Source organism: Pituophis catenifer, unplaced genomic scaffold (genome assembly GCF_029215685.1).
Source record: "Pituophis catenifer annectens isolate HBS135680 unplaced genomic scaffold, rPitCat1.0.hap2 SCAF_1, whole genome shotgun sequence".
Lineage (NCBI taxonomy): Eukaryota > Metazoa > Chordata > Lepidosauria > Squamata > Colubridae > Pituophis > Pituophis catenifer.
Genome location: NW_027256881.1, coordinates 128463222 through 128476138, shown reverse-complemented (window position 1 = coordinate 128476138; position 12917 = coordinate 128463222). Strand labels below are relative to the sequence as shown.

At 38.6% G+C, this 12917-nt stretch overlaps 1 protein-coding gene across 1 annotated transcript in view; it reads left to right on the top strand.

The window, feature by feature from the left end:
* DLGAP2 (DLG associated protein 2) overlaps positions 1–12917 on the top strand; it is a 384074-nt gene that overhangs the window by 359742 nt on the left and 11415 nt on the right. Inside the window, 4 exon segments of the mRNA XM_070954968.1 lie at positions 5487–5836; positions 7189–7201; positions 9538–9652; positions 11141–11556. Of these exon segments, the coding sequence (XP_070811069.1) occupies positions 5487–5836; positions 7189–7201; positions 9538–9652; positions 11141–11556 (894 nt within the window).

Here is a 12917-nt window from a genome sequence, read left to right as displayed (position 1 = left end):
TCAAACGAGATTGAATTTATGGAGGGATCCTGCACTGTGTGCCTTTGACACTTTCATGAATGTGACCTTCACATGACTAACATTCCAATTAAAAGTGCTGTCCCAGAGATTTCCCATCTCATTCATATGCTCTTTGATATATTCAATGTACTATAATTCCTAGTTTAAATAATATATGCATAAAACTTGAGACAAGTAGTCTAATTCTTTCCACACCAGCTTAACCAAATAGAAATTAAACACAGGGAAGATGTTTATGCCGTATGCTACAGGTACAAGATTTTGTGGCCCATAACATGGTGTGCAAGAGTTAAAAAGGACTCCTGCAAATGATTCTTAGTGTAAGAATATAAGCATATTACATTTACTTTTGTAATTATCACTACTGTAATACAAACATTATTTGGAACGTATAGTATTCTCGGTCTTCTGTAGTCCTTCAACCTAATCCTGCAAAGTTGGATGAAGGGACATTACACCACTGACACTTAGATGTTCTAACTCACATTATCTCCAGCAAGCAGGGTCAATGGCTATGTGATCTATCTATGATGGGACCTGTAATACAATGCCAATGTTTTCCCCCATCAAGCATATTATAAATCAGCTACCTTTGTTTAGAATCTGCCAGATATTCTTTAATATCAAATTATCTAGTTCTATTTCAGCTGCCTTTCCCTTCCTGTACTAGCTAGTTCCAGTGCAGTAAGAAGATTGTTGTCAACATAATGGACACTCTCAATAATCATTGTAAGTATTTTATTTCTTATAGATCACATGAATTCATCTAAGGTAAACCCATGTTGAACTCAACATGATTATGCAATATAATTCTTTTAAACTGAACATTTGGTAGCTTACTTAAGCAAATTTTGTATCTTAAGCTAACTTAAAATTGGCACACTTTTGTTTAAATGTTCTTCACTCTTTCATACACATTGTATTAAAACAATTGTGTCTAGGTAAATAACTGTGCTTTTTGTTCCTTCCTAGAATTTCAACAAAGGAGCCGGGATATTCAAGACAGCAACAGAGAAGACTATAGCATTGTTCCTACAAAGAATATTTATATGTATAAAAAGCGCACTGTTTAAAAACTGAATAAAACTGAACTCTGCGGTTGTTTAAAGTAGATGCATATGATTCAGACTGTTTTTTTAATGAAAGAAAAATAGTTATTTGTGGATAGATCATGTTGGTTGAGTGGCCAAGAAGTAGATTGGGACCTATTTGAAGGTCTCCAGGCAACATGCAAAGTTTTCAAATTCCTATTGATCCCGCCATATCTCATAGCTGAAATTTAAAAAAGAGGTTAACAAGGAATTGTGGTATGAACGAAGTGTGGTTTTCTTTTGATTCTGCTATTTTCAATTATGGTTCCCAAAAAGCAGCAGTGGAGCAAAGTGAAGCCACAGAATTTTTGAAATTATACAATATTTATTATTTTTACTCAAGTGAAAATTCAAAGAGACTAATCCAGATTGGGGGGCCCATGCAGTGAGAGGGAGAATCTTTCTTTCCCCCAACATTTGTCTATTAAAAATAATAATTAGTATCAGTGGAGAAGAAAAAAGCCACACATTCTGATTTCTGTTGAGTAAATCAAAGTAGAGATAGAAACTATAATATATGGTAATAATTACATATATATAAATACATATATTATATATATGTATTTATATATATTATACATATATAAATTACATATATAAAGCTTTAAGCAACAATAATCATATAAAATATTATTGCAAAGCGCTGAATCCAAAAGTTGCAGCTTCATACTTTTTTTGAAATGGGAGAGGATAAGGGGAGGAGACAACAACCAAGCAAAATTCTAAAACAGTTGCACAATTTTGGGTGTCACACAAGAAGAATCCCTTTATATGGAGATGAAGAAGTGGGCTTCTGCAAGTGGGAATTTTTTTAAAAAAGGACTTCTCTTACAGAGGTTAGCATCTGTATAAGATCATAATGATACCACCAGTTTCTCTGATAGCCTTAAAGGTTAAAATTGAAAATTGGACATAATAAGTAGCCTGTTCCAATCTTTTATTCAAGTGTAATGTGATCGTAGTATATTGGTTGGACCATCACAAGAAAAACAGAATTTTCTAACTCCATGTTCAGTTCCTTGCTTGTTGAAAAAGCCTGATTTCTGCCACTCTTAGAGTACCATTCACAAAATATCCTCTATTTAAGAAGAGGTGAAAAATGTGCTCCAACTACATAGTACTCTTTAATTCAGTAAGCTGCTTAATGGCTACATTCACCTATTGTTAATATAACTATAGATAAGCCTGTCTTGTAAGCACAGCCACTCTCTTGCAATAACAATAGATATGTATTTTTAGTAAATTGTTTAAGTAATCAAAGGCAATGTCTCTTCTCACCTTCGAAAGGAAATTAGATGAGTTATCATTATATTGTTTTCCAGATGGAGCACCACTGTATTTTCTCCTGAGGTTCCCCTTCCTTCTCCCAAGAGTATTTTTTTTTTTTTTTTTTTTTGGTGAGAAAGAGCAGCTTCAAGGAAATTTTTAATAAATCATATTGAAATCTTTATTGAAATCAATAGTCTGCTGTGTTTTCATCCTGGATTATTTTGTAATACTATAAACTAGGTAAAGGCTCATTCAGATAGAGCTCAACTCCTGAAGACTTCTAGGCAGAGCCATTCTCTAGACCCGTGATGGCAAACCTATGACATGCATACCACAGGTGGCATGCGTAGCCATATCGGTGGGCACGCAAGCTCAGCTCCGGCGTGCGCAGGACTTCTGGGCCCACCAGAAGTAGGGAAACAGGCTGTTTCCTGCCTCCGGAGGATCTCAGGGGGTGGTGTGGAAGGCCCATTTTTTTCTGTCCCCAGGCTCTAGAGCCTTTCTAGAAGTCTGGGGAGAGTGAAAACGGCCTTCCACCCCACGGAGGCCCTCCGGAGGCCAGAAATGGTCTATTTGCCAACTTCTGGTGGGACACACACCCCCCTGCTCCTGGCACACGATGGCAAAAAGGTTAGCCATCACTATTCTAGAGTCTAGACACCCATTAACAACAGGGATCCCCAGTCTGTGGACTAGCACCTGTCCATGGCATGCTGGAAACTTGTCTGCACAAACAAGTGAAGCCCCATCGGTGGGATGCAGGCAACACACAAAACCACACCCTCTCCGGTCCATGGAAAAACCTCTCTCCACGGAACTGGTCCCTGGTGCCAAAAGATTGGGGACCGCTGATTAACAATGTCTAATATAATTCCATATCACTTACCTCCATTTTGCTTCTAATTTTGTTCAGGTACAATTCCATTTTGTGCAGGTAAAACAGGAACATGTGGGTTCTGTCTGTCCTATCAATAGAAGACCTTTTCATGAAGAGGCATTTATCGCTTATTTCCCCCCCCCCCCCTTCGATATCAGAATAACTGGCTTGAGAAACTATTCATTTGACTACTGTAGGGCTCAATTCTCTGTTCCATCTAATGGGGAAAAAGGTATATTAGCCCCATTTTGCCCTGTAACTTTCGGTTTTCTAGAGGAAGTCCTCAATTTATGATCATTTGACTGTTTGGCACTGAAAAAAAAATGACTTATGACCAGTCCTTGTATTTAACAACTATTCTAGCATTCCCACAGTCACATGATCAAAATTGGTGTGCTTGGCAACCAAATATGTTTTTTCAATGGTGGCAATATTCAAGAGGTCATATGATGGCCCTTTGGGATCTTCCCAGCCAGTTTCCAACAACCAAAATCAATGAGGAAGCTGGGTTCACTTAACAACCCTGGTGACTTAATGACAGGAATGATTTGCTTAACATAAAATCATAAAATCTGTTGTGACTCACTTAACTACTGCCACACTTAGCAATAGAAGTTCTGGTCAAAATTATGGTCATAATTTGAAGACTATCTGCATTATAATAAACTTTGGTTTATTGGTTAAGATATTTAAATTTAGTAGCTGGGATCAATGTGGTTGTACAATGAGCCAGAACACACAGTTATGGTTGATTGGTTGGAGAGTGCTGGCTCCTGCATGAGGCAATCTGTGCTGTGATTGGTTGTTGTGGGTGTGGAGAAAAAGGGGGAGGTTCCCTTTTTTCCCACCCTTTTCTTCTTTGTGCCCTGTGCGCTCTGAGATTTACCTCATGATGCTCCTGTTTGCCTGACTCTCTTGCTTGCTGTAATGTAGATGTAAAATATATTTATTTATATAAAACTACAAATTCGCCTCAGCGTCTCTCTGACTTCATTTGGACACCTGCTGCACAATTCCCTGACATTATTCCCCCTCAATAAAGCCATAGTCAGAAGTCTTGTTCTGAGTTATTGATTAGGCAATATACTATTATGACTCGGGTGGAAGGAAAGGGCAACAGGCCAGTTCTGAATAAAGACAATAGCAATAGATACGCATTGTTAGGCTTTTTAAGATGGTAGCACTTGACCAACCCTATTTGGGAAGTCCAAAAATTCCAAAAGAGGTCAACTGTCAACTACCTCTATATTCACATGAAACAGCTGCATGTCTTTGTAGGTAACAGAAATTCCTAGAAAGTGCAAATTGCTCCCTGAGGGGGAAAAAACATCCCATTGCTTTGCAGCTCTGCATAACCAGCCTTCCGCACACCCATCAGCTGGCTGGTAGTGAATCCTTGTAAGGGGAAGAGGGGAAGAGAAATTAGTAGAACCAAGGGAGAAAGTTGACTTTAACTTTCTTTTTTCTCTCTCAGCCTCCAATGCTTCTTACTAAAAGAGAAATTTTACTGTAGCTGTGCAAGATTTGACTGTAATCATGGTATGATTGCTTACAATCTTTTACAGCCACCTTATTCTGCCTAAATGGGATAATTAAAACAGGGAAGAGTGAAACCGGCTTCTTTACCAGGACAGCAGATCATTTCATAGCATAAGAAGAAATGCTGCCTCAGATGGTTCTCCACTTTTGGAAAACATCATCTGGTTTTTTATTCAGCATGTTTTCAATCCTTTCTCTTCATCATCACCTAAATACCTGCTGTAACTGAAGAAGACACAGGACCTGTTGTTCAGTTATTTGCTTGCTACAATATCACTCACAACTTCCGTTTGGCAGACTAGGCCATGCAGAATCTTAGAAGCCTTTCCATGCAGCCCAAACTCCAAGGAGTCTCCCTCCTTAAGTGTATGGTTTGAGACCCTTTTTACTGATCCTACCTTCCCCACCCAAGCCTATGCATGGAAAAATAAAACTCCTTTAACTTGTTAATGGCTGAGGATGCTCCCCACCACTGTTGCTTGGGGTTTGAAATGCAATGAATGTGTTGCTATAGCAACCTGTTCTTTATATGAGGGAGATTTTATGCTAATTCTGAGGAGACCCATGGATGCATATATTAAAGAAGGGCCTCCAGTTTTTAAGTAGTAGAGTCAAGTTTGATGAATTTGTTTCCTCGCAATGCCTTTTATTAACCCTGTTTTCTCTCCTTTTCTGCATTCCTTTCCCAGCTGTAACTTACACAAGTTACAAAAAGACCCCTCCACCTGTACCCCCACGAACCACCTCGAAGCCACTCATTTCAGTTACAGCACAGAGCAGCACAGAATCCACCCAGGATGCCTATCAGGATAGCCGGACTCAGGGGATTTCCCCATGGCCTCAGGATGGCCTCAGGATGTACAACTCCACGGACAGTTTGGATAGTAACAAGGCTATGAATCTGGCCATGGAAACGGCAGCTGCACAACGCCACATGTCGGACAGTCAAATCAGCTCTGTGAGAACCAGTGACAAGGCCATCCTTGTGACAAAGGCTGAGGAGTTCTTGAAGAGTCGGCGCTCCTCTATAGGGATCCAGGTAGCCTGTCCTTAACACATGTTCTGGGATGAGCTACTCATCTGAGCTCTGTAAAGCATATCAGATGAGTCATTCAGCTCAGAGGCCCCTAATAACTTGAACAACAATCCCTGTGTGAAGTGATTATCATTAATTACAATTCACATCCTGGCTACATGACCATGCAGAGCAGAGTTGAGCCAGTGTGCAGTGCCCGGAAATAAAATGAATGAATACATCTCTGAGCAGGGTAGCTGCCACTAATGCTGCAGATGAAAATTATCCTGCTCAGTCACAAGTGAACAGCATGTTCATCTTTCTCTTTCCCTGGAGAGATTATGAAATTACGGCTGTGCGACTGTCAAACTGGGAACTGTAGTCAAATATTTCTTTTTTCCTCCCTTCTGCTTTGTGCTACCCTGTTTTTCCTTCATGGCTGTGTTTTAATTACATAGCAATGGAGACTAATGTAGATGGGTGAGTTTGAAGCTATAAGAAAACTAATTTATAAAGAATATAGAATTAGTAACAGTTTTTTCCTTTGGTGTTCCTTTGATGTTATGCCACTAGTGTAACAAGAAGTACTGTATTTCTAAGCACATACTACAACAGAAATTATCAATAAAAGCTAAAGCATGCCTACAGGTCTGACCTGCAACACAACTTTTACAAATATTGAGGTTCCACCGAACCTGCTTATACTTCTATTTTAGAAACACACAGGTACTTCTAAAATCACCTCTACATTTAGTGATAAGAAATAGAAAGAACAATTCCTGGTAATAAGCACCATGGAAGTGATGCTTCGTTGGTCAGAATAATCAGTTTTAAGCTAGTTCACTGCTTCAACTAACCCACTTATTTGAACAGCATTGTTTATTTTTATTTTAAGAAAAAATCAATGTATCTAAGGAGATATGTTAATTCATGAAACCAAGGGGTTTCCATGGATATGGGAGTCCCAAAATGCCAAGGTAGTGCACAAGTCTACATGGTTTGAATCCTTGCCACTTTTCTAGATATGTGCTGTGCATCAAAGAGGGTGGGGCTTTGATCATATCTGCCATCTTAACTTTTCTGACACTCCACTCCACTGACACTCCTGTTGATGCTTCACAATAATAGCTGGATTGATCCATAATGTTTGTTGCACAAGCCATAGAATCATGGATTCCCATAGCACTAGACTATAATGAGTAGGTTCATACATCATAATAAACTAACCACATGAGCCTAGAATTGCTTCTTGGTTTGGTTTGGTTTAGTTGGATTGGTTTATATGGCTGTCAGGTTTCCATTCTCTGATGCTGAAAAGCTCTTAGAAGGGTCAACAATTAATTTAGATTTAATTTACATTCTATTTAAGGGTTGAGGATTCTCAGAAGCAGTTAAAGGTAATCTTGGATCTTGTGTAGGCATCCTCCCTAATTAGGTTCAGTTCTGTGTTACTATAGCATTTTTCACCTTTCCCTTCCTGGCAATATGGCAGCAGGGTGGAATTACTGTTTCCTTTAAATAAAAACTATCCTATTGATAATAATGCTGAATTAAATAGATACCATGAAGTGTTCCTTGATTAGATATGTCTCATTTAAAAGAGCTCTTCCAAAAGCATTTCTGCAGCTATGAGCAATTGGACTCAAGGCCTATGCCTATGAAATGCCATGGGGTTTGGATAAAAATCCATCTATTTATTTCTGCCCAATGGCTTTGCTACAGTCTAATGGAAAGGATGCAGTTTAGCATAAATGCAAAATGTTCAGGTCATCTATTCCCTATAGGCTTACGCAGTAATTAAACACAGGGGTGAAACAATTCACACTGCAGTATACTGCAGTAAGGTTTTTCTTTTTAAGGATGTGCATGCAGCTTTAGTAAATGATAATGAAAGGCTTAGAAGATTGTCCGCTAGTTTGGGTTTCTAAGTACCACTTTCCTATTGAATCTATTCAGTCAGAAAGTGTGAAGGGCTTTTTTTTTCATCTATTATGTATAGTGCTTGTGTCCAAAGCTGTGATCATATCAAATGCTTTGATTCATCTATTTTCTGTACAATTAATCATAACATTCTCATTCCATCATTCAAATATTTCTTTTCCTTGTTCCTTTTAATGCCCATTACGAGAATAGTATCTTTTTATTCACTGATTTGGAATTGTGTAGATACAGAATCCTATCATATATTTGCCTAGCAATTTACACAGACACCCAACAAATCTCTATAGCAACAAGGCATTTGGTGTTCATTCTCTATTCTTTACTTTCAAGTACAGTAAATGACAAACACTATTTGTCAAAGATATAGTCTCCTTTAAAAAAAAATTAAGCTGAGTAAGATAAAGACTTCCTGCAGCCATTTCTTCAGCAAATCCCACTGAGGCTATAGAGCCCATAAAACAGAAAGCACAAAATCAGCCAAATTTATTTGTCTACAAGTAAATCATTTCTGTGGCCACTGGCAAACCCTCAGCAGTACTGTAATCTGTGGAAGAAAAGATAGAACAGTTATGGCTGCCAAAAATACAAGTAGCAGGTTCTTGTTTACAATACACAAATAATGTGTTTCATAAACCTTTTTTGGTTTCCCAGTTAAACCTGCATTTAGAACATCTGAGAATTTTATTTCCATATTGACTTGATTAAAGACACAGCAAGCACGCTTATTAGATGACTATGCACTAATTTTGCAGTGCATCTATATTTTCATTCACAGCGGGATTGTTTATTTTAGACGTTATTTGATTTATAAAGTAGTTTTATATAATTTGTAAACCAGCAGTAATATGAAGGAATGTAGCTTAATGTAAACCAATAAGCCAGTGTGACATTCTTAATTTTAGCCTTTTTGACATCAGCAGGTAAAAAAATCAACTACTGTCTTTTAACAGAAATTGCCTACAGAGCAGATTTTTTTTAAAAAAATCAAAAAAATCAAATTCAAAGTAGATGTACAGTATTCAGACCAATGGCTTAGCTAAGCCTTTGTCATCATCAGTATTTGAAATCAAAATATTATTTCACTTTTAAATATTTCCCGACCAGAAATATCTGGAGTGCTATAATTCAGATGATCTTCCCCTCATCAAATATTCATTTTAGTTTAATGTTGCATTTTGTTTAAAATCCACTTCATACTTACCACATGGCAGCCAGATTCTGTTACTGTTTTCCACAATGGGCATATAAAATATAAAGAGGGCCAAACATTTTGGATCATGTGGGATAGAGATACATGCATTTGAAATCCTTGGGATTTATTACTTAATGGCTGCATATCTTTCCTTATCCTTTATGTGTTTATTACAGAAATCATTGCTATGGATGTTAGCCAAATGCTTTAGTTTGTTTGCAATTATGGTCTCTGACCAAAATATTTCATAAAATGCCAAATGTATCTTGTTTATAGTGTTTGTATAGCAATTTGCTTTGTGCAAGCTGCAAAAACATTCTCAGAGGCCTCATCTCTGTTTTGCCACAAATGCTCTGGTTGCTGCTCTTCCCCACACAAAAGATATATGACTAAACATTAACGTTGCTAATTCTCCTGCACTGCCATGCCTTTCCTGCAAAAACAAAGGCGAAGGCAAAGGGATGGGCCAGCCATTAGGGTTTTTTTTTTTTTTTCATCAGCATATCCGTACAGACTGGGAGAGTTTAGTCTGCCTTTTCCAGCAATCATAATCACTGTGGGTAGAAATGATCTCCAACTGTCACGTTCACTTCAAAACATTTCTCCTTTGTCTTGAACTAGGTGGAAGCAGCAACTGATTCAGACAACGATAGCAAAGGCTTACGGGAGTATCATTCGGTTGGAGTGCAAGTGGAAGATGATAAACGGTAGGTTGGGCCATTTCTGTCTATGTTTTTATCTGCTTGATGTATAGTATAGATGTCAGACTCAAAACCAAGACTGGCACATGGTAATTCTTCCAAGCTGAGTTCTTTATTGTTTCACACCTGTAGACAAAAATCTTGCCAGATGTGTACCCTTCTCCCTACACACATAAGCACATGTGACAAAAGTTCTACAGGTGTTTATTCAAACCCCCCACATAGGTCCTTGGAAAGCAGCCCTGTTGCGCAGGTCTGGATTCCAAGGTCAGCACAGCAAGAATCACTGGGTAACCAAGTCCACTGGGCACACACATAGTCCAGGAAAGCAGTCCAGGAATCAAACATGCTAGGATAAATGGCACAGAACTGGGCACATTGCTCCAGCAACACTCTAATCTTCAGGGTGGCGTTAAGTAGACAGTGCCCTTCATGAGAGGTGAGGTAGACTACCTAGCTGACCAGCGTTGTGCCTGTCTCCTCTCTGCTCTACGTGTTCTTGAATCAGGAGGAAGTGTGAACTCTACCTCCTCTTCATTGCTAAGGGGCGGCAGCTGCTCTCAGTCCTCACCTGGAGCCTCCAGGCCAACTTGCTGCAGTTGTGGTTCACCTCTCTCAGCCTCAGCCTGTCGCTAGTCTGACCAACACAGCTGAGGCTGCTCCATCAGGCTAGCCTTCTCTGAGCTCCAATCCTGACTAATATTCAGCTCCATACTTTCTTCTGCAGACTCAAATTCACCCTCCTCCTCTGAACTTGCATCTGGAGAGGGGTCTGGGAGTGGATCCATGACACCAGACTGAGGAGTCATCTACAATATACTCTAGGAAGAAGAGGCTGTCTTCACCCTCTTTCTCTCACACATAATATTTGGGATGAGTTGCCTCTTACTCCTCTGGAATTCACTCCCTCCCTCCTGGGAATTCATCTCCTCACTACATTACATCCCATAAGATCAGAATTTCTCAGCCTTAGCAACATGAAGATCTATGAATTTCAACTTCATTCTGGGAATTCTGAGAATTGAAGTCGACATATATTCAAGTTGTCAAAGTTGAGAAACACACAGATATAGTAATGTGCTCACAGATATCTATTGTTTCCAAATAACAATGACAATCTTTTCTCAAACCCCATCATCTGCACCCTCTGTTTTAAACTTCATGGTTTTTAACTCATTTATTTCTGTTTAGTTTAGTGATAATGTGTCACTGTAGCATTTACAAAACACTCCTAGCTTCTATTGTGAGAATAAATCAACATTTGCTTTCGAAATTAAGTTTGAGTAATTGATTTGTATCTTGCTTTGGGTCATTAATAACCATTTATCCTGTAAAGACTGCAGTCCATTCATGTTGTGCCTTTCAATCTTTATATTCATTGTTATTAATATTTCTAAAGCTTTTCTTAAAACCCTGAAAATAGTAGATGGTGCCTTCTTTTTATAAACATTGTCAATATATGGATCAGTGTGTTGTTTTTCCATTTTACTCCAGCCATGGACGATTTAAGCGCTCAAACAGTGTAACGGCAGCTGTTCAAGCCGATTTAGAACTTGAAGGCTTTCCTGGACACATAACAATGGAGGACAAGGGACTTCAGTTTGGTGGCTCTTTCCAGAGACATTCAGAGCCAAGTACTCCTACTCAGTATGGTGCAGTAAGAACTGTACGGACACAAGGCCTCTTTAGTTATAGAGAAGATTATAGGACCCAGGTTGATACCTCCAATCTCCCACCACCTGAACCCTGGTTGGAACCATCCATTGAGACCATTGAAACAGGACGAATGTCTCCATGTCGACGGGATGGGTCATGGTTTATGAAGCTGCTACACACTGAGACTAAAAGGATGGAAGGATGGTGTAAAGAGATGGAGAGAGAAGCAGAAGAAAATGATCTTTCTGAAGAAAGTAAGAATATATCTTTCCGTGCTTATTTTTATCTTATAGTTTTTAATCTATTCCCTTCTCTACTGTGGCTGTTATGACTTTGCATTTTGGAGTTGGACAAAAGAGGGAAATTTTGATGGACCGTGTACCTTGCCACTGCATTGCAGAGTGACTTCCCCAGTGTACTTCCTTTGCTTGTAAAAGCTGAAACTTCTACATTTCTATATAAAATCACATAAATATGTTTCCTTGTAACTACTGACTTCCAGATATGAAAGAGAATTCAGATGGGATTCCAAACATAAAACACAATACACTAAGCTTTTAGAGAGAGGAAGAATTAGATTAGGAAGTATTTGACTCTTGCCTTCATTATATATTGCTAGCTTTAAAGAAAAATAGATCAAATTAATACCAGAAGCCCAGTAGAAATATATACCATTTCGAAGCTTAACATATTTTATGGATTCTATTATTTCTAAGTTCTTATTAAAAGCTTGCTAGCTTTTTGTACGCTGCTTAATAGTAATTCTGAGTAAAACTGTTGTCCACCAATCAATTTTGCCATCTGTATAAATTACTCATGTGCTGATCACCTCATGATTGCATTAGTGCAATGTGCCCTCAAAGACCACCTAGAAGCTATGGCTGGTTCAGAAAGCAGCTGTGCAAGCAGTAGCAGATGCCTCTTGGTGTGCCCATGTGTCACCACTGTTACACCAGCTGCATTGGCTTCCAGTCAACTTCAGAGTGGAATTCAAGGTGCTGATTTTTATCTATAAAGCTCTGTTTGGCATATGACCTGGATATCTAAGATAATGCATTTGAGTCTCCAATCGTTTCTGCCCACCCACTACATTCTGGGAGAGTGGGTGTGGTCCAGGTCTCCAGTATAAAGCACCATCTTGCGGGACTGAGGAAGTGAATCTTCCACCCTCTGAAAAACAAGAAAGGCACCCTTTTTTCTGGAGTCCCTGAAAGCTTCGAAAACCTGGCTTTGGTCCCAGGCTCGAGGTTGATATTTATTATTTGTTCAGTGGTCTGTTTTGTTTTGTTTTGCTTTGTTTTGTTTGATTTTGCTGTGTATATGATTATTTTAATCTGGAATGTCCATCTGATACGATGTTTTTATTTGATTTGATATTTTTTCTAGTTTTGTACACTGTCCAGTTGGACAGTGGAATTGGAATTGGGCAGATAGTAAATTCAAACGGAAGATATAAATAGTTTAGTATAATGTTAGTAAAATATAAGCAAAGCATGTTATGTAAATCATACTTAGAACCAGTATCGATAATAGAAGTGATTGATGCATTTTCAGTTCTGAACAGTACACACATTCTTAGAAATTGGAAAAACTGTTTTCGAAACTGGTGTTTTAT